Source organism: Microtus oregoni, unplaced genomic scaffold (genome assembly GCF_018167655.1).
Source record: "Microtus oregoni isolate MIOR12 unplaced genomic scaffold, Mior012 000020F_ref0000438, whole genome shotgun sequence".
Classification (NCBI taxonomy): domain Eukaryota; kingdom Metazoa; phylum Chordata; class Mammalia; order Rodentia; family Cricetidae; genus Microtus; species Microtus oregoni.
This window is the reverse complement of record NW_024543079.1, coordinates 16841425-16863764: the sequence shown is the minus strand read 5'-3', so window position 1 is coordinate 16863764 and position 22340 is coordinate 16841425. Positions and strand designations below refer to the sequence as shown.

At 47.0% G+C, this 22340-nt stretch overlaps 1 protein-coding gene across 3 annotated transcripts in view; it reads right to left on the bottom strand.

Annotated features, from left to right (window-relative positions):
- Window positions 1–12087: 12087 nt before the first annotated feature.
- Window positions 12088–22340, bottom strand: part of Bcl2l1 (BCL2 like 1) — a 53721-nt gene continuing 43468 nt past the window's right edge. For all 3 annotated transcript variants that reach the window (XM_041670328.1, XM_041670327.1, XM_041670326.1), the window contains exon 3: window positions 12088–13717. In XM_041670328.1, the coding sequence (XP_041526262.1) occupies window positions 13580–13717 (138 nt within the window). In that variant the 3' untranslated portion in view covers window positions 12088–13579. The remainder of the gene's footprint in view (window positions 13718–22340) is intronic.

Sequence of the window (22340 nt, the reverse complement as noted above, 5' to 3'; positions counted from 1 at the left end):
GGCCAGGACAAACAAGCGACCTTCCTCCAACATGGATCAGTAGTTAAGAGCACTGGCTGCTCTTCTAGAAGACCCGGGTTCAATTCCCAGCACCTGTGTTGCAACTTACAACCATCTGTAACTCCCGTTCCCGGGGATTTGATGTCCTATTTAGACCTCTGCAGGCACTAGTGTACAGAGACATACATTCAGGAAATACACCCACGGATACAAAATAGTAATCAAGATAAAAGAATTGTGGCCTTCTACTTGTTGGACTAACAAGCGGTGACTTCATTCAGGAGCCTCCCGCGGCTGCAGTCTTTAGTCTTGGGGCCTGGTCCAAGCCTTGTGCCAGGACTGAGGAGCTAACTGTAGCTTAAGAAGCCAAGAAAACGCAAGGTTACCAAGAGTAGGAGAGAAGAAAAACACTTCACTCCAGTGAGCACAGCAGTAGGTCAAGGTAACCTTGTATTACTGTCTGGGAAAAACATTTCTTAAACGATCAGCTGTATCCACAGAAGAGCCAGTCAGAGTCTGACTCACTGGGCAGACAGCAAAGGAGACGGACTATGAAGACAGTGGTCCAGTCTTTGCCCCCATTTCACTACTCAGAACCTCATCTCTCTACAGACTCTCCTAGAGGTACATTGTTTTTTGTTTTTGTTTTTTGGTTTTTTGAGATAGGGTTTCTCTGTAGCTTTGGAGCCTGTCCTAGAACTAGCTCTTGTAGACCAGGCTGGCCTCAAACTCACAAAGATCCTCCTGCCTCCGCCTCCCGAGTGCTGGGATTAAAGGCGTGCGCCACCATCGCCCGGCTAGAGGTACATTGTTAGCCATGTGTGATGGCACATGCTTTTAATCCCACCCCTCAGGAAGCAGAGGTAAGAGGCTCTAGCTGTGGATTCCCTGGTCTACGTAGTAGCAAGTTCCATGCCAGAAAGAGCCACATAGGGAGACCCTATGTCAAAACAAAACAAACTGACCTGCTCATCTCCTAGCCAAGAAGCACAACAGGAAGAACGGGGGTTGGGATGCAGCTCCAGTGGTAGAGTTCTTGTCTAGCAAACGCGAAGTCCTGGCTCGAGCCACAGCACTTCTTAAACCTGGGAAAAGTGGGGGCTGGCAGGAGATTCAGAAGTTCAAGGTTATTCTCAGGTAATTTAGGAAGTTAGAGGCCAGCCTGGGCTATGGGGACTCTATCTCAAAACAAAACAAACAAAACCTACAACAAGAAGGAATGGAGGGAGGGAGGGAGGGAGGGAGGGAGGGAGGGAGGGAGAGAGAGAGAGAGAGAGAGAGAGAGAGAGAGAATGATCAGGAATTCCATAACCACCTTGAGGTCACATCCCCAAAGACCTAAAAGTTCCATTACTTCCTAGCAGTACTGCCCTGGGGATGGGTCCTTTGCTACCAGGACCTTTTGAGAGGTTCCAGATCAGAACCACAGCTCTTGGTCACAGTCTTCCCCGCCTCACTATACCACTTAGCCCACTTGGGGAGAACCTGGCAATTTGATAGGCTACCTGACAGCTCTGATGGGGTGATTATTTGCCAGGTGAGTTCTTGAGCATTTTATAATCATTACATCTGTAAAGCTACCACGCATGGTCGGTGTAGCCATTATGGCCTACTGTCTTTTGTGGTCTCTGTCCTGGTGAGGAACCAGGGTCCTGTGCATGCCAGCAAGCACTCTTGTTACTGAGCTCTAGTTCCACCTCCACTTCCACATTTGAGGGGGAGGCAAGGTCTTGAGTTTGTTAGGCTGGCCTTAAATTTATAATCCTCGTGCCTCAACCTCCCAGGCGCCAGGATTACAGCTATAAGCTGCCATGCCAGGCCCCCCATTTATCAAGTAAAGGAACCCTGGCACCTAGAATGCCTTACTTACCCCAGCCCATCTGTTGTCAGTCTTGCTCCCAAATATCACACTGTTCTTCTCTCCCTGGGCACAACCAAAGATGGGTTCCTCTCTTCTGGCCGTGTCACTCAGCGGTCAGCTGGGCAGTGTGGCCATCCATAAGGGCCACTCCTTCCTTGTAGTTTGTCTACAGGTGGCTTGGCACAAAGCCCAGTATAAAACTGACCTGCCTAGACTGTAGAGATGGCTCAGTGGTTAGGAGCACTGGCTGCCCTTACGGAAGACTCAGGTTCAATTGCCAGGGCCCACATACCTTACACTTAATCACCTGCAACTCCAGTCCCAGAGGATCTCATACCCTCTTCTGGTCCTTTCAGCCACTGCACATAGACATGCACGCAGGCAAAACAACCCATAAATATAAAATAAAAATTAAAATAAAAAATTTTATGTTTGTGGAATGTGTATTTAGATCTGTGCGTGCTTGTGCTAACTAAGGCCAGAGGAGTACAGGCACTCCTAATTTTTTTTTTTTTTGAGACAGGGTTTCTCTGTGTAACAGTCTAGCTGTCCTGAAACTCAGTAGACCAGGCTGGCCTTGAACTTAGAGATCTGCCTGCCTCTGCCTCCTGAGTGCAGGAATTAAAGGCATGCTCCATCACCCAGCTACACACACCAGATTTTTATGTTGGAACTAGAGATTTAAACTCAGCTCCTCATGCTTATATAGCAAACTCTCCAATGACAGAGTCATTTCCCCAGACTTCCCCTACATATAATTTCTTTAAAATATTTTTATTACATCTATTTATTTATTTATTTGGTTGGTTGGTTGGTTGGTTGGCTTTTTGAGACAGGATTTCTCTGTCTAACAAACAGCCTTGGCTTTCCTGGAACTTACTTTGTAGACCAGGCTGGCCTCGAACTCACAGAGATCTGCCGGCCTCTGCTTCCTAAGTGCTGGGATTAAAGGCGTGCGCCACTATACCCTGCCGACATCTATTTATGTGTGAGGATATACAAGTGCCATGGTGCACGTGCCAGGGTCAGAGGCCAATTTTGCAGGAGTGAGTTCTCTCTCCACTGAATTCAGATTGTCAGGCTTGGCAGCAAGCTCCCTTACTCAATGGGCCATCTCGTTACTATTCCCCGTTGTTACTGTGCAATGCAGCAATAGCAGCTTGGGGGGGCGGGTATTTGCTTTTTACTTTAGTTGAACTTGAGCCTGACCTGGGGACTTCCTGAGGAGGGTCACTTGAACAGTCAGTGCAAAAGTTCTGCAATGGACAGGCTACCACATTAAGTTTATATTACTTTCTATTTATTTCCAGAAAACCCTATTCTTACTTTACATCCACATTCTTAGTACCTGAGGATTTTAAGAATGGTGTTTTCAAATTGTAAGATCATCTTGCTAAAATTTTGTAATATGGCCCTTTAAATTCCTTAAGAACTCGCAAGGGCCTTTATAGTGAAATTATTCAAGCTAATTATTCATGTGTGAGCCTACTGAAATGAGATGGCTTCTTATATAATTCAGGCGAGAATGAATACTTTATGTGCTCAGCTCTCAAACATCAATTTAGTAAAAAATCAAAGAATATGTAACACTCAGTTTACATATATTCATTTCTTTCTTTTTGTTGTAGGTATTGAGCCTATGGGGCTGATGGCCAGTCACACCTTTAATTCCAGCACTTGGAAGGCAGAGGGAGGTGTAACATGAGGGGCCTGCTTGTTGGGGTTTCTGTCCTGCCCGGTACCCCACAGCCAGCAAGTCCCAAAGAAAATCACACCGAGGTCTCCATAAGATTATAAACTGATTGGCCCATTAGCTCAGGCTTTGTATTGGCTCTTGTAGCTTATATTAACCCATTATTCTTATCTATGTTAGCCACATGGCTCAGTACCTTTTTCAGCAGAGCAGGTCACATCCTGCTTGTTGGTGATCTGGGCAGGACTGGGAGCAATGGGTTTCCTCCTTCCCAGAATTCTCCTGTTCTCATCACCCCACCTCTACTTCCTGTCTGGTTGACCCACCTATACTCACTGCCTGACCAATCAATATTTATTTAAAACATGATTGACAGAATACAGACAATTCTCCCACACCAGGGAGGGATCTCTGTGATTTAGAGGCCCATGTGGTCTACAGAGCAAGTTCCAGGACAGCCACATTTACCATAGTGAGATCCTGTTTGGAGAATGAAAGTGAGGGTAAATGGGGGGGGGAGGGGGGGATGGACAAACGCACACCAAGGGCATTGGAAGTGCCTAAGCAAGCAGTCTGCAATGAAGCTACAACCTACATCTTAGCCGTTTTTCTCTCCTTTCTTATCCTTTTGTTTTCTGGTTTGAATGAGAATGGCTCCCATAAGCTCACATTTGATTAAAGGCATGCACCACCACCGCCGGGCTTGTTTTTTCTCTTTTTGGAGGTGTCAGGGGGAGACAACTGGAGAGTTGACTGTTGTTCTCTTGCAACACTACAACTCCCAACATCCCTCTGGACTCCAGCGCACGCAAGCGCGGGACACATTTCCCAGAAGCCTTTGCATCCCCCCTTAAAAGCAAGGACAAGCCACGAGTTCGCCCCTTCTTGCCCCTTTTTGCCCCTTCCTTCCGCTTTTCCTAGTGTGTCTGCACATTCTCCCTTACCTGTTATTACCCTTCCCCCTCCCATTAAAAGTGTACCACGTGGGACCGCCGCGTGTCTGTGTCTTTCCTCGTGTAACCCTCGTCTAACCCGCAGGAATTAAGAACAACATTGACAGTGGTTAAGAGTACTTGTTCTTTCTTTTTTGTTGTTGTTGTTGATTTTTATTGAGCTTTATGTTTTCCTCTGCTCCCCTCCCTGTCTCTCCCCTCCCCCATTCAATCCTCCCCTAAGGTCCCCATACCTCTAATTTACTCAGGAGATCTCATCTTTTTATACTTTCTACTTCTATGTAGATTAGATGTATGTAAGTCTCTCTTAGTGTCCGCATTGTTGTCTAAGTTCTCTGGGATTATAGTTTGTAAGGCTGGCTTTCTTTGCTATATGTTTAAAGACTACCTATGAGTGAGTACATGTGATTTAATTTTCTGTGTCTGGGTTACCTTGCTCAAAATAATGTTTTCTAGATCCATCCATTTTCCTGCAAAATTCAAGATGTCATTATTTTTTTTTTTCTGCTGTGTAGTGCTCCATTGTGTACCACATTTTCCTTATCCATTCTTTGGACAAAGGGCATTTAGGTTGTTTCCAGGTTCTGGCTATGACAAACAAAGCTGCTATGAACATAGTTGAGCACATGCCCTTGTGTCATGATTGAGCATCCTTTGGATATATACCCAAAAGTGGTATTACTGGGTCTTTTTGTTTGTTTGTTTTTTGTTTTTCGAGACAGGGTTTCTCTGTGGCTTTGGAGCCTGTCCTGGAACTAGCTCTGTAGACCAGGCTGGTCTCGAACTCACAGAGATCCGCCTGCCTCTGCCTCCCAAGTCTTACTGGGTCTTGAGGAAGGTTGTTTCCTAATTTTCTGAGAAATCGCCACACTGACATCCAAAGGGGTTGTACCACCAGCATTCCCACCAGCAATGCAGAGTTGTCCCCTTTTCCCCACAAACTCTCCAGCATAAATTGTCACCAGTGTTTTTGATCTTGGCCATTCTTACAGGTGTAAGATGAAATCTCAGAGTTGTTTTGATTTGCATTTCTCTGATGACTAAGGATGGTGAACATTTCCTTAAGTGTCTTTCAGCCATTTTTGATTCCTCTGTTGAGAGTTCTCTGTTTAGGTCTGTACTCCATTTTTTTTTATTGGATTATGTGTTGTTTTGATGTCCAATTTCTTGAGTTCTTTGTATATTTTGGCAATCAGACCTCTGTCTGATGTGGGGTTAGTGAAGATCTTTTCCCATTCTGTAGGCTGTCGTTTTGTCTTGTTGACCGTGTCCTTTGCTTTACAGAAGCTTTTCAGTTTCAGGACGTCCCATTTATTGCTTCTCTCGGTGTCTGTGCTGCTGGGGTTATATTTAGGAAGTGGTTCCCTGTGCCAATGTGTTCAAGTGTACTTCCCACTTTCTCTTCTATGAGGTTCAGTGTGGCTGGCTTTATGTTGAGGTCTTTGATCCATTTGGACTTGAGTTTTGTGCATGGTGAAAGATATGTGTCTATTTTCATTCTTCTACATGTTGATATCTAGTTATGCCAGCACCACTTGTTAAATATACTTTCTTTTTTCCATTTGATATTTTTTGCTTCTTTGTCAGAGTACTTGTTCTTTCAAAGGATCTGGATTTAATTCCCAGCACCTACATAGAGGTTCACCACTTCCTCAGGCATGTATGTGGTGTACATGCAAACATTCAGGCAAATACTCAGACAAACAAAATAAATCTGAAAAGACTTCTTTAAAAAATAAGAGTTGCCTTGGTCATGGGTGTCTCTTCACAGCAATAGAACAGAGACACCTTTCCTTGCTATCATGTAGTTCAAGCTTACCTGGAACTCACTACCTAGCTGAGGATGACCTTGAACTTCTGATCCTCCGAATCCCTCGCTTTTAGCTTCTGAGTGCTGGGATTACAGGCACATACCATACCCACCACTGACAGTGTGGTACTAGGATTCAAAATCAGAGCTTTGTGCTTGCCAGGCAAGTGTTTTACCCGCCAGGCTTCATCCCCAGGCCAGTCCTTATTTCTATTTTCTTTATATGAAGGGAAGTTCTTATTTATTTTTAGGTTTTTCAAGACAGGGTTTCTTTGTAGCTTTGGAGCCTGTCCTGGAACTAGCTCTTGTAGATCAGGCTGTCCTCAAACTCACAGAGATCCGCCTGTCTCTACCTCCTGATTGCTCAGATTAAAGCTGTGTGCCACCACCATCCAGCCAAGGGAAGTTCTTATTTTTAACCTCATGACACAGCTGTCATGGTGGAGACAGAAAAGTCCAGAGCAAAATGCTTTATAATTAAATTTTTTTTAAAAAATATTTTTTTCAAGGTGTGCGAGCCACAGCATGTATGTGTCAAAGGCCTGCTGGCTAGTCCTTAGGACCCCTCCTTTCACCAGATATGATCCTGGGGTTGGACCCGCCTTAGTAGCAAGCACCTTTACTCACAGACACATCTCTCTGGCCCCTCTAATGAATCTGATCATCAGTTACTGTATTTCCTGCATGATTTGCTAATTTTAAGTATATGTCACAGTGGCTCACATCTATAATCCTAGCACTCAGGAGACTGAGACAGGAGGACTGCCATGAGTTAGAGGCTAGCCAGGATAACACAGTGAATTCTAGAACAACCTAAACTTCAGAGTGTGATTCAGTCACAAATAAGCAAGCAAGGAAGAGCTGAGGGTGTGGCCAGTGACACAGCATCACTTAGCATGTTCCGGGCTCTGGGCTGGAGCATCAGCACACTAGGAAAGAATAATTAGTTAACCAGAGAAGCATGCAAGCACACAGGCACGCTCTTGGCTCTTGATCCTGACTCATGCCTCCACGTGCTGGTGCAGGCATGCTGTAGGCATACTGCTGATTACATAAGGGAGCTGTGGGAACAGATGCACGAGGAGGACTGTCCCTCATGGGATCCCATCCAGTCAAAGCAGAGAGGAGGGAAAGAAGGCTGTAACAGAGTTCAGGCAGAGCTAGACCATTTTGATCAGAAAATGTTGCCAGAACTGGGGCCTGGGGAGCTGGGAGTGAGCTGCTCCAGGCTTGCTCTGTTTGTGTGCTTCACCATTTCTCAAAGGCATCTGAAAAGTAGATCTGGAGCTGCGTGTGGAACCTCACAACTATAATGCCAGCACTCGGGAGGTCATTCTTGCTTCTAGAGCATATTCTGGGCTACAAGAGACCTGTCCTGGAGTGTGTGTGTTTTGTTTGCATGTATTTATGTGTGCTGTATGTATGCTTGGTGCTCTCAAAGGCCAGAAGAGGGTGTCAGTTCCCATGGAACTATAGTAACAGGCAGTTGTTCACATGCAGACAGGGCAATTTAATGGAGGGCAACTCTGGGTTTACATTACATAGTTGTGCCGGGCGATGGTGGCGCACGCCTTTAATCCCAGCACTCGGGAGGCAAAGGCAGGCGGATCTCTGTGAGTTCGAGACCAGCCTGGTCTACAAGAGCTAGTTCCAGGACAGGCTCCAAAACCACAGAGAAACCCTGTCTCGAAAAACCAAAAAAAATGGGCTGGAGAGATGGCTCAGAGGTTAAGAGCATTGCCTGCTCTTCCAAAGGTCCTGAGTTCAATTCCCGGCAACCACATGGTGGCTCACAACCACCTGTAATAAGGTCTGGTGCCCTCTTCTGGGCTGCAGACATACACACAGACAGAATATTGTATACATAATAAATAAATATAAAAAAAAAAAAAAGAAAAACCAAAAAAAAAATACATTACATAGTTGTAATTGAGGACATTGAGAAATAGATATTACAATTAAAGGCCGGGATGTATCCCCAGCAATAGAATGTTGGCTTATGTAGCTCTAGTTGTCTTTATTCACCTTTAATTCTAGTACTCAGGAGGCAGAGGCAGAGCCAAAGCCAATTATTGTGATTTCCTGGTCAGCCTGGGCTACATACAGAGTTCCAGGCAGCCAGGGCTACATAGTGAGACTGTCTCAAAATCTAAAACCAAAACTATTATTATTTTGTTCCAGTTTGTCTTTTTTTTTTTTCTTTTAAGAAAGAGTCTCGGCTGGGCGGTGGTGGCGCACGCCTTTAATCCCAGCACTCGGGAGGCAGAGGCAGGCGGATCTCTGTGAGTTCGAGACCAGCCTGGTCTACAAGAGCTAGTTCCAGGACAGGCTCCAAAACCACAGAGAAACCCTGTCTCGAAAAAGCAAAAAAAAAAAAAAAAAAAAAAAAAAAAAAGAAAGAGTCTCATGTGTTGGCCTGGAACTTGCTATGTAGTTGAGGGGCACCTTGAATTTCTGACCCTCCAGCTTCTACTTCCGAGTACTGGGATTAGAGATGCGCGACCACACTCTGGTTATATGATGTTGAGATTGAGTGAGGAAGGGTTTTGTGCACACCACATGCATGCAATCTCTCCAGTCCCTAAAAATAAATCTTTTTAAAAAGTTGAGGCTATGGAGCCAAAACCAAGTTGTCCCTCCCTGCCTCCTTTAAAAGGGAAGCTCAGGGGCCTTCAGCCATTGTGACTCCAACAGTATGATTACATGTCTGTCTGGCACTGGGACTCACACCAGTGTGACTCCAAAAGTGTGAGGACAGCCTAGCATTGGGACTCCCAAGTTAGGGATCAGGATAAAAAGTTTAGTGAAAGCCGGATGTGGGGGCTCACATATTTAATCTTCATACTTGCAGGACAGAGGCAGGAGAATGATTTCTAGTTCCACGCCAGCCTAGGAGACAGAGACAGACCATATTTCAACCTCCCAAATTTTGGACTCCTCAAATTTTGAGGAATACCATATAGCCTTTTTTTTTAAATATTTATTATGTATACAATATTCTGTTTGTGTGTATGCCTGAAGGCCAGAAGAGGGCACCAGACCCCATTACAAATGGTTGTGAGCCACCATGTGGTTGCTGGGAATTGAACTCAGGACCTTTGGAAGAGCAGGCAATGCTCTTAACCTCTGAGCCATCTCTCCAGCCCCCTAGCCTTTTTTTTTTTTAAGGATTAATATATTCCAAGTTGCAAATGGCTGGAGCTGCCAATGAGTGCACGGGCATTTATGTGTGGGTACTGAAACTTCCACAGGTTATACAGAAGAAAACAGAAGGGCTATTCATACCAAACATTTGTAGCATTTGCCTATAACCCCAGCATTTGGGGAGGAGAATCTACTCCAAAACAGCTTGAGCTACACAGTGAGACCCTGTTTCAAAAATAACGTAAACCAAGAATATACCTAAAAATTAGGATGTAGAATCAAAGCATATTTAATATGTGTATTTGTTGATGTGAAAGATGTTTCTGGAAGCATATGGAAACTCTGGAGAGGGGTCCTAGAGTGGCTAGGGTAGGGAGCAGCTCCACTCCTGGGGGGAGGGGTAGGCAGCCAACAATGGTACTGACTGACAGGCCTGCAGCTGCCAGAGGAAGAAGTGGGTGGGGGTGGGAGGTTTTGGTGGGAGCTCCATACCCAAGTGATGGGAGTGCAGAAGTCCTCTAGTGAGCAGAGCAAGGTGGGAGGATAGTGGACAAAGCTGTCTTGCAGGAGTCAGATGTCACTGGCACTGAGTAAGAGCCCCATGGTTAGGGGATGGCTTTCAGGTCCCATCATGTGGCCTTCTCAGAAAACCATCCAGTATGGGGTTCCTTCCCACCTCCAGCCACAGCGACATGAACTTGAAAGCAGGGTGGCTGCCTATGGAGGGGTCACCCCATTCAAGCGTGACCAATCGTGTGAGGGGTTGTACCATATACCCATTTCTCTGAGAAGGCTGTCATATGGATTTCAGGAGCAACGTCACAAGGTCTACAGTGACTCAGGTCACACAATCCCTAAACTCAGAGTTATAATCAATCAATGGCTTCTTACTGGTCTCTAGGCCTTCTCCCAACTCCCTTCTAGAATGTTCTCATATCAGCTAGAGATATTTCCAGAGATCTAAGGATCATAGGCTTCCTGACCAGGGCCAAATCCACGTCCCTTATCTCCTGTCAATCTGGCTTCTAAGCACAAGGCTATTCAGTGCTAGACCCACACTAGCTTTCCTTCAGTCCAAAGAGGGGCCCGAGTTCCCGCCTTAGTTAACTCTGTCTCATCCTTCAAGCCTTGGCTCCCCTGGGTACCCATGTGTCCCATTAGCCTCTTGAGTTATAGGGACTCTGATCAAGGCTTGTCTTTTGAGACAGGTCTCACTATGTAGTCCACAACAGCCTGGAACTCTATGCCGACCAGACTGGCCTTAAACTCAAATTAACCTGCCTCTGCCCCTTAAGTGTTGGAATCAAAGCTACAGAGCTACACGCCAACACAGAGCCCAGAGTTTGCTATTCATGTTTTACTAACTCTCAAACTTGTCACTTCTGTCTCTGGGACAAGGTCTCTCTACGTAGTTCTGGCTGTCCTGGAACTTGCTATGTAAACCAGGCTGGCCTCAAATTTACAGATATCAACAACCTGCCTCTGCCTCCTGAGTGCTGGGATTAAAGAAGTATGTCACTATGCCTGGTTTCTGTGTCACCTTTAAAAAAATTCTGCAGGGTGGGTTCACACAGTGGTGGCACACACCTTTAATTCCAGCACTAGGAAGGCAGAAACAGGTGGACCTCTGTGAGTTCAAGGTCAGTCTGGTCTACAGAGCAAGTTCCAGGATAGCTGCCAGGACTACATAGAGAAACTTTGTCTTGAAAAACCACCACAACAACAACAACAAAAAATTGTGTGTCTAATATTTGTCCACAAGTGTGAGGGTACACATGCTTTTACAAAGGCAGAGGCTGGAGAGGGTGTCACATCTCTTGGAGCTAGAATTCCAGGTATTTGGGGAACGCTCTATGTGGTGCTAGGATCTAAATCCTGGTCCTCAGGATTGTGCAGAAAGAACTCAGCCTCAAAACCATCTCTTCAAGCTGGGCAGTGGTAGTGCACACCTTTAATCCCAGGTGGTAGAGGCAGGCGCATCTCTGAGTTCAAGGCCAGCCTGGTCTACAAGAGCTAGTTCCAGGACAGGCTCCAAAGCCACAGAGACCCTGTCTTGAAAAACCAAAAAAAAAAAAAAAAAAAAAAAAAAAAAACCAAAAAACAACAACAACAAAAAAAACCCAAAACACTTCTTCAGCTCCATATGTCATCTTTTCTCTAGAGCTGTCTCTAATTCATGTGAAACTCTAAGACCTACCTTAATAACGTCACCTCTAATCCAGTTACTTTATTTACTCTCAAGTCATTCATTGTCTTGCCGAAAGACAGTGGCTTTCTCATGGGCGCCCTAAGCCACCAACACTACACTTCCATCTTCTCTACTAGTGTGCAAGCTTTAAAAAGGCAGGTTTGTACTGCAACAGGGCTCATTAAACACTTGTCCAATGACTATGTGACTGTCAGGCTCACTAGAACCTCAGTTCCTGACGGGGAGGACTTTGTTCTGTTCACACACAGCACCAGCAGTTGATCAGTTAACACTCCTATTCTTGTTATGTATAGAAATGGGAAGAACAGAAAGAAATTTGGGACAGAAGGAACTTGGTGAGCTACCCCATCCCTAGGGCAGCAGAGCCAGAAGCCAACAGCTTCTCCCTTACCCAAGAGGCACAGAGCAAGGCTGTGGTTCACAGAGTCGACACCGTTTATTACTGAACTGCACTTTCACCTTCACACAAACTATTTCAAAGAGCTGGAACAAGTGTAGGGGGAGGGGAGGGGAGGGACAGGTGCTCCTCAGAAGCCAGGACCCCCAATAGGCTTCCCCAGGCAAGGGCAGGGAGGGAGCATCAGGCTGTCAGTCTCTGGGCACCAGCTCTCCACGTGCACGCGCACAGCAAGCCAGCAGCTCCTCACACATAAATACAGACACGCTTAACAAAAATAGTATATCATCTTCACAAGGAATAAAAACTAGTCTTGAATATGTACAGCAGAGAGCCCAGGGTAGCCAGAGCTGAGCTGGGACCCCCAGGGATGAGACAGGCCAAGGGTGGAGCAGAGGAGAGAGGCCTGAAGGGCTCCTGGCCAAGCCACTCTGAACTTGGCAGCCCTGCTGCCCAAGCCGAGTGGGCACAGGGCACAAAGACTGGGTAGGACAAGCCCTTGCAGCCCTCCTCATCTGTGCCATCAGGCTCTCCTTCCTGCCCTTCCTGCCTGAGGTAGGGAAGGCCCCGGGGCTCCCACAGCTGCTCCCATAGCTCCCCTTCACTTCTGGGCTGAGGCCAGTGTCCCTGGACCCTGTGGCCAGCACCCAAGGCAAAGATGCCACAGGCTGACCTTGTAGGAAGTGAGGCAGCTGAAGTCATTAACAGCTCTGGGGCACCTATCTTGGGCCCAGTTGGTCCCTCAGTCATGGTCACGGGAGCCAGGGGAGGGTGGTGAAGGTCTAGGGTGGTGCTAAGCTGCCAGAGCCACTCTAGCTCTAGGATGGAGGACTTTCTGCAGCTAAGCTCCTCCTCCTGGGTTGGGCTGGCCTTTAGCCAGAGCCCTCAGGAGAACATTCAGACCAGGAGTGGGGGCTTTGGCCAGGCCACAGGCGGGGAGGAGGTTCTGGTACTTGCCCCTTTATCCCAAGCAGCCTGAATTTCTAATAGTCAAAAGGGGCCTCTAAATGGCTCTTGGGGGTAGAGATAGGAAGAAAGGGGACAGGGACACAGTGGGATGGGAAATGATCAATTCTGAGGCCACACACATCAAAAACAAGGCAATCTAGTCTCTTTCTGGGGAAAAGGGTTAGAAAGCTTCCCAGTTCCCTGCCAAGAAAGCATTCCTAGGAGGCTCAGGAGTAATAAGGGTCTTGCCAACCCAGCAGGCCCTCTTCGCCCTCTAGCGCACCCCCTCCCTCTCCTTCCAGCCTCCCAAGGAACTGATTTGGGGGAAAATCTTGTGAATTTTGAGGTCAAGTGAATTGAGATGTGAGGGGAAGGTGGCTCTCACATTAGCGTGGTAGGTTCTAGAAAGCTAACTGCAAGGGGACTCCGTCTAGGCCCAATCCTGTGATGGGGGAGGGGCGTGAGTTGCATGTAGTGGTTCTCCTGGTAGCAATGGTGGCTGAACAGAGAGTTGTGGTAGGGGCAGGGTGGGAGGCGAGAGGTGTGTGGGTGGTCAGTGTCTGGTCACTTCCGACTGAAGAGCGAGCCCAGTAGAACCACACCAGCCACAGTCATGCCCGTCAGGAACCAGCGGTTGAAGCGCTCCTGGCCTTTCCGGCTCTCAGCTGCTGCGTTGTTCCCGTAGAGTTCCACAAAAGTGTCCTGTAGGGACAGAGAGGGAAAGGTAGACACTGTGTGAATCCTTGAACATAATGGGGTAGGAGAAAGGGTCACCTGCAAGCAATGGCCTTAGTGAGTTGAAAGCCATAGATAGCACTAGTGCCTACCATGCTCAGAGAAAGGTTAAAGGCTGCCTTTCTGAGCCCCAGCTGGGAAAGTCCAACCTAACTTACTGCTGAGAACACAGGTACAGAGAACACGCATTTTGCTTCAAGAAGCAACAAACAAAACCAATCACTCAATCAATAATATGGGAGGCCAGTCCTGTCCCCATCCAAGGGCTGTCAGTACAGGCCCCAGAAGGAGGTAAGCAACAGCTCTGTCATGAAGCTTAGTCATCAGAGGAGAACATAACTCACTGGGCCAGCCAGCACAAGGAGGTCATAGCCTTGCACCCAGAAGGCTGCAAGACTGTCTCTTCCTCACGTACAGACCAGGCAGCTGGGACTCTGGAAGGCAAGGAACTCAATTCAGGCCACCCCTACTTGGACACTGATAGAACCAGAATCCAAACTTGGTGTGTGGCCCCTAGAAATCAGTGTACACTGTGTTCTGTGGAATGACAGAATTGAATGTTGACTTTAGAGCCCATGCAGTTTTGCCTCTATGGAGCTATATCTCCATCTGGTTCCAACTGGCTAAATAGAGGCTCCACGTAGGACTTCCATCTCCAGGAGGCTCTGTGCCCCATCTCCCAGTGTGCTAACTCGGGATACAGCCTGATCCACTTCTTATCCGATATCCCTCACCAACCACCCCAGGCCATGCTTAAAAACACTGCCCAGCTGACTACACTGCATGCAGTCCTTCACTCTAGTAGCTTCCCCTGTCCTTAGCAGAGCATCTTTGCATCCCTGGCACCTAGCAGCAGAATGGCACAAGCTCTGACCTGAAAAGATCAATATTATAATGCAGCTGGAGAAGCAGCAGTGAACCATAAGCCCTCATGGCAAAGCTGCCGATCCACTTAGGGAAAAGAACCGGAAGCAGCAGACAGATGGGAAAGTCATTTCTGACCACAATGCATCAACTCCCCATTTTCCCAAGGTTTCCTCACACCAGAGCAGTCTGTTTTCTTTCCCACAGCTATATAGTTCAATGAGTCTCCCTTCTCCCTACCTTTTGCAGACACCCCTGACCACAGTCTAGAGCAGTGTCCACCCAAACTTGTACGTCTTCTTCTCAGCACACTCTCTCTTTCTTTTCTCCTCTCCTTGTCCACAGGAGCTGGCCATTCTCAAACCTCCTGCTTCAGTCCCTTGAGTACTGGGAACACTGAGGTTGAGTGGCCACCCCTACCTCCTCAGCTTCTCATGACCACATGGTACACTACTGTTTTGCTGTGATTTGCCTTCTGTACTAGATCTGTTTAGTCAAGGGCTGAGATCCTGCCTTGTGCTCAGAATAGGGTCTGGCACAGACCTGATGCTCTATAAACTGTCCTGTGTTACATAACAATATTTCAAATACATATACAAACACACGTGCATGTACACACAGACCTGTAACATTAAAACAGAGCCTGTAAGGTTTTAGCTCTTTTAATGAGACGTTTTCCTTATGTGTTTGTGATGTTGGGGAAAACAAGCCTAGCTGGGCTGCCAGTCACATGACAGTGCAGCAATGAGGCATAGGTGGGCACAGGCCTTTAATCCCAGTACTCAGGACGCAGATGCAGCAGGTGAATTTCTTTTCTTTTTGTTTTGTTTTTTTTGTTTTTAAAGACAGGGTTTCTCTGTAGCTTTGGATCCTGTCCTGGAACTAGCTCTTGTAGACCAGGCTGGCCTCGCAGAGATCCGCCTGCCTCTGTCTCCCAAGTGCTGGGATTAAAGGTATGCGCCACCACTGCCTAACTAGGCAGGTGAATTTCTTAAGTTTGAGGCCAGCCTGATCCACTTAGCAAAACACTGTTTCAAAAACAAACAACTCAGCCTGGCGGTGGTGGCGCATGCCTTTAATCCCAGCACTCGGGAGGCAGAGGCAGGCGGATCTCTGTGAGTTCGAGACCAGCCTGGTCTATAAGAGCTAGTTCCAGGACAGGCTCCAAAACCACAGAGAAACCCTGTCTCGAAAAAACAAAACAAAACAAAAACAAAAACAAAAAAACCCAAACAACTCCCCCAAACAACAAACAAACAAAAAACCCCGGAATACACAGTTCTGTGTCATGTGTAGCATACTAGATAGTGGTAATAACTGAGCATTCTGCTACTTACAAGAAAAAGCTCACTACACAAGGATGGGCAAGTTAGGCTGGTAGCGACCTCCAACCCCTTCTGTTTTTGCCACTTCTCTGCATTGCATCATGTTCTCTTACGTTACCTTCCTGGTTTGTAAGTACATTCTGACAGTCACGCAATGAAGTGGCCTAATGACACATTTCTGAGTTTATCCCTGGGATGTTAAGCAACACATGACTCCACACAGGGAGAAGAGACATACTGCACGTCTAAGTCTCAGGTATTGTTCCATCCTCTCTTAGGGCTCTCAGAGGTAGGTGAGAATCTCATTTCCTAGCTAGATAAGATGCCTGAGCCTTAAGGCATGGAATTTAACATTAACCATTAACTAACAGGCAGAAGAGTCATCAGACTGCAGGGACTGCCTGACTTCACAGGAGTGTAGGACACTGGCTGTTGGGTCCTGTAGAGCATATGGCACGCATGAGGCCCTGAGATCCATCTTAGCAAATCAGAGTGACTGCTGTTCCAGCTTCCATCTGTTGGTAAAGGGAAACCTGTCATACTGCAGTGCCATAAGGGTTTGAGGGCAAAGGAACTGTGACAGTGGAGCTGAGGAACCGGCAAGAAAGCAGTGACTGTCTGTGCCTTCCTGTCTTATCCATCCTGGCCAGTCTCTGTGCATCTTGGCAAAGAAGAAAACTCTGAGGATGTAGCATAGTTGGCAGAATGTCAGGCTAGCATTGCATGATGTCTTGGGCCCTTGGAACCCTGCATAAAATTGGAATGGTGCATATTATAACCCCAGCATGCGGGAGATGGGAGGAGTTTGAGGCCAGTCAGTTAAGTAGGCCCAGGTAAGGCAACATAAAGATGAGAGTCCAGGGCTGTGGGAAGGACAGGAGAAAAAAGGCCACAGCTAGAAAAGTCTCAGTTATCTCAAGGGGCCAAATGTCCCACAAGGAACCAGGGACACTGAAATGATCACCAAAATAGAGAGTCTTCCACACTGGAACTTTACTGAAGTAGAAGGCTGCAGCCACAGGAAATTTTTGGCTCTGGGGCTGGGCTGGAGTAAACAGGCCCTGTCCCCACAAAGGCACAAAGCGTTCACTGTCCAGGAACAGTCAGTCATTCCAGGGTGGAGGGGACACAGAGAATAAGGCACTGACCACTCCTGTCTCTGTTCCTAAGATGCATTCTTGGCCAGGGTGCTCTTGCTCAGAGCTCCTTCTCCCGGGGTGGGGTGGGGGAGCAGAGCTTTCAAGGGCGTGGATCCTGGCAATGGCTTTTGCAGAGAGCTGAGCAGAATGGGGCGTGCTGTTCCCGAGTGGGCGGGGGCTGGAGAAACTGTGGTGTGGGTATATTTAGTCCATGGTTCACACGACACACTTGGAAACAAACAGCCATTTTCTCAGCGGGCGGCTGCTCTGGGTAAATAAACAGGACTGCTGAGCGCCCAGGTCTGGAAAAGCAGAGACAAGCCCTCACTGCTCCTCGGATTCCACTGATTTTACTACCTAGTAGGTAGCAGACTGAAGTCATGGATGCTCCCAGGAAACCCAGGCCTGAGAGTCTGTGAAACTCTCAGGCCTGGGCTATAGTTAAGTGACAGAGAATTCACTGCTGCCTTGGAGATGCACTTGGGAGCTTAGGATAGCTGGGGACACAATGGCTAGCGACCTCCACAACAGTCATGAACTCCATCCCAAGCTGAGCAAGGTTGGAGGATCAACCCACAATGGGTCTGAATTGAAGCAGAGTCTAAACTAAGACTCCAGTTCTCCCAACTATCGTCCCAGAAGAAGTCCAGTCTAGGACCCCTTTAAAGATGTTTCCCTCCAACACTACAGGGCTTCCAGTAGTCATGGCCATGCACATGAGGGCCTTCACATGTTACAGCCTTCACTCCTCCTCACAATCTTCTTCCTCAACCCGCCCATGAGACTCTATTTTGGAATCCCCTCTTCCCTGCTCACCTCTCTAATTCTGCAATGAACATCTCTTCTCTGCTCTAGGGTCTGAGTTTTCAACTGCATCACTAATGTTCATGAAGCATCATCTACCATTCTTCAAGTCTAGTCCTGGAGATAGACAGTGAACAGAGCTTCCAAGAAATCTCTCTCTCCTTTATTTATTTATTTGTTTGTTTGTTTTTCTAGACAAAGTTCTCTGTGTAGTGCTGGCTGTCCTGGAACTAGCTCTGTAGACCAGTTTGGCCTCAAACTCACAAAGATCAGCCACCTGCCTTGGCCTCCCAAGTGCTGGGATTAAAGGTATGCACCACACCTCCAGCCCAGGAAATGTTTTGTGTTCTAGTACATTCTTAGCAGTAGTGAGATTACTTCCAAAGAGGTACTGTAAAAAATCCTTAGATACTCCAATTGTTTGTGGCTATCTACAGTGCATAAAACATTGTTTCACTATGACACTTCAATTTCATAGGCAGCACAAAAATATCTAAGGATTCTTGAGGGAAAGTCTGAAAGAAAAGGATCTGGAGGAGTGGGAGTAGGAGGGGCTGGAGAGAAGGCTTAGGGGTTAAGAGCACTGGTTGTTCTTCCAGAGGACCTAGGTGTGATTCCTAACAGCCACATGGTAGTTCACAACCATATATCTAAGTACGGTAACTCTAGTTCCAGGGGATCTGATGTTCCCTCCTGGTCTCTGTTGGTACTACATGCATGTGGTGCAGAAACTTACAGTCAAGTAAAACACCCATACACATAAAATAATATTAAAAAGTAACAAAAATAAAGAAAAACACCCAAGGAGAGAAGTATCATAAAAAATAGTAAGACAATTCCATAGATGATGGGGCTTTGAAGATAGGAAGTGAAGAGTACCTGGTATGGGTATAATCGTTAGGAAAGTCTGAGGAAGTGAGATTTATGTCAAGGAAGTCTCTATGATGAGCCAGTGGCAGCCATGGAAGGATTAAAATACCTTAGGGGTAAAAGTGCATGCTCCCAGGGCTTTGGGTGTTGCTCAATGGCAAAGTACTTGCCAGGCATATTTCATATCTTGGATCTATGCCTAACACCAATAAAAAAAAATCACATTCCATCAGAAGTTCTAAAGGTACAAAGACCGTGACAGGATGGAGAAGAAGGGAAGTCCCTATGTGCTGGTCTCCCCTATTTTCCCTACAGTTTTGGGGCTCAATGCAAGCAGGACCAAGCCTGAAACCTAGCTTACCAAATCAGGTGTAGACCTACTTTAGACAGATCTCTGCCCAGAGGTGGCTAACTGAATGAGTCAATTTCCCTCCACAATCAACAGCCAGAAGTCAAGGTGACGTGACTTCTGAAGGGAAGGGGCTCAGAAAGGCCAAGTACAGTCCTCACCCGAATGGGACCTGTCTTCCCTTACTTCTCTCTCACCTGTATCTATGCTTCTTCCTCAAGTGTGATTATGAACAAGTTACCCCACCTCTCTGGTCACTAAGTCTTCATTTGTTAAACCAAGTGCCTTATCACTGACCTGTATATCCCCAGCCCTCTTTTCACTTTCTGTTTTAGAGATGGGGGTCTCACGATGTTTTCCAGGTGGCCTTGAACTTTATCTATAGCACAGGCTGGCCAGGAGCTTGAGAAATCCCTACCCCAGCCTTCCACATAGCTGGAATTACAGACCTGTAACAACAGTTCTGGCTCTTTTTTGGATATGTGCCAGGCTGAGCTAAAGCACTTTGCTTCCAGTAGACCATATTTCCTAATCCATTTATGCTCCCATTCACTTGAAAGATGATTCATTGTCCTGTCTTCTCCACCTGTTTCTCACCTGTTATCTCTAGAGCCTGGTACTGCATTTGGAATGTAGTAGGTACTATGAAGGACCCTTCTGTAGATGAATGAATGATACTTCTGTTCAATGTTCATGGCATTTCTTTTCTTTTCTTCTTCTTCTCCTCTTAATCTTTACATTCCTTTATTAGAGCAAGACTCCTGATGTATACAGTGACATATTTACTAAACAGAGTCCTGTGCAGAAATTACAAACTATCCATCTAGACAGATTCTGGATACACCTTAGCTATTGATGGAGTAGTTCCATTTATAAAGATTGATACATCAAAAAGCTTTGAATTTGCTGGGTGGTGGTGGCGCACGCCTTTAATCCCAGCACTCGGGAGGCAGAGGCAGGCGGTTCTCCGTGAGTTCGAGGCTAGTCTGGTCTACAAGAGCTAGTTCCAGGACAGGCTCCAAAGCTACAGAGAAACCCTGTCTCGAAAAACCAAAAAAAAAAAAAAAAAAAAAAAAAAAAAGCTTTGAATTTGACTAGGCTGTCCATTAATCATCTCTAAAAAAGTGGCATTTAATTTTAGCTCTATTTTATAACATTAAAAAGCTTGCACATTAGGTAACTTCCCAAAATATTATTCTCTGTACAATGGCATTGAGCAGACAAGAGCTCTTTATCCACCGAGATTCAGAGTCTGAGAGTTTCTGCTACATACCTGGGACAGCGCACGCCCAACCACCCCACAGACTGTTGACTCTAACTGTCTACTTCCTTGGCCAGTTCAAACTGTTATGGCATTTCTTAATAACCCTGTTTTACAAATGTTAATGTGGAGGCTCTAGGTCACTCAAGATCCCTATCTAAGCACTAATGGATTTGGGATTCTTATTCATTCTGGTGTCCCATCTTGCCATCTCAGAGTCTGCTATATCTATCTACCCCAAGAAAGCCTGACCTCTCCACAGCTACCTTGTGGGATGCTCTAATTTGTCCTTTCTACAGGTCTCCTCATCAGCAGTCTCCTCATACTGTCACCGGGTACCACTGTTGCCTGCCCGAGGCCTACAGATCTGTAATAACAGTTAGGCTAGGCTCTTCTGCTCAATTTCCAAAGAACAAACCTTCTCCTGATCTGATAGTGGGTCATGCCTGTGTACCTCTGTGAAGGAAGGAGGTCTGCAGTCTGAGCTCAAGTAAGTTGTGGCTCAGAGCCATTAAGAGACCTTGCCAAAGTCAGTTTAAGCCCATTGTGTCAGGCAGCAAAGCCCACATTCTAGGCCAGGGCCAGGCTCTGGGTCCCTCAAAAAGAGTAAGGTGATCTAAAGCCATTGGCCAAATGAATGAGTCCCACCCAGCCGGCTGAGAACCGCCCCAGGGAAGGATGTGAAGAAAACCAGGGCAAGTGAAACCCTTCTATCCTAAGCTTCAGGGAGGAACAGGCAAGCTCCTGTGCCAGACGATGCTTCCTTCCTCCTGGGGGACTGGAAAGCCACCAGGCCTGTGCCCACTGCTTCCTTCCTGTTCAGTTATTTCAGGAAAGATGTGGGTGGAGAAGAGGAAGGGGCTCTTAGCAGTGATACTGGGCCAGAATCAGTGGCAGCCTGCCTGTCCCTGGCCTTGGCCTGGCACTGTATGAACAGGTTGTGAGTCACAAGCAGAGTCACCTTCTGCTCCTAGCCTCAGTTTCTCCCAGACAGCAGCTGAGCAGACAAACAAGGCCTTGTTAGGATATCCCTGGGAGACATCAGGCGGGGGTGGGGGGCACACAGAGGCCTTATCTCTCTTTTGGCAGGAGTGCAGGCAGCAGCTCGGAAAGAGTGAGGCTTGTGGCTTTCCTGGGGGAGCTGTTGTTCTGCGTGATGAGAGAGGATTGAGCTCTTCTCTACTCTGGAGTAGAGAAGGCATCCTGCACTGGACCAGTGGGTGTGGGGTGGGAGCAGAGGCAGCAAGCTCTGCTGTGCTGGGCAGTGTTGAGATTAAGGGGTGCATATGCTCAGTGAAGCAAGGTGATCTACAGAGGGTTTCCTGACTGAGGGTCTAGGCCACATAAGCTTCAGGGACTCTTTGGGGACATTTTCACATCTTCTAACTCAGCTGGTCATCTCTCAGCCTCTCCTTCCCCTTCCCCCAACATTAGTTCTAAGAAGCAGAGTCTGACAGATGTGCTCATTTCTCAGAACAGGAAGCAACTGTGCAGGGAGGAGATAACACCTCGCTGGGGAATCAAGAAGTATCCGGCCCAGCAAGCAAGGCCTTCCATCTGCCCAGCTTTGAAACAGGGCACTCAGCTAGGCACCAGGAGAACATCACAGACACTCTCTGGGGCAGACCTACCTACGCAGTGGAGTTTGCAACCACCTGCTCCCACAGGGCGGGTGACATGACAACCAATATTCAGTAGGCCACTGCCTTGTGTGTAAGAAATCACCTAGTCCTCACCATAGCCAAAAGGAGGGCAGGGTGTGTTGTAATCCCTGCCTTCAAAGAAGACTGAGCCAGGACTGCCACGAGCTTGAGGACAGAATGGTCTACATAATGAGCTCCAGACCTGCCAGGACTACATGACATTCTTAAAAACAACAACAACAGAACCAAACAAAATCCTGAAGAATACGTGCTATTCTTATTCTTCATGTCACAGACAAGGACACATATGTTTACAGATGAGAACACAGGACTAA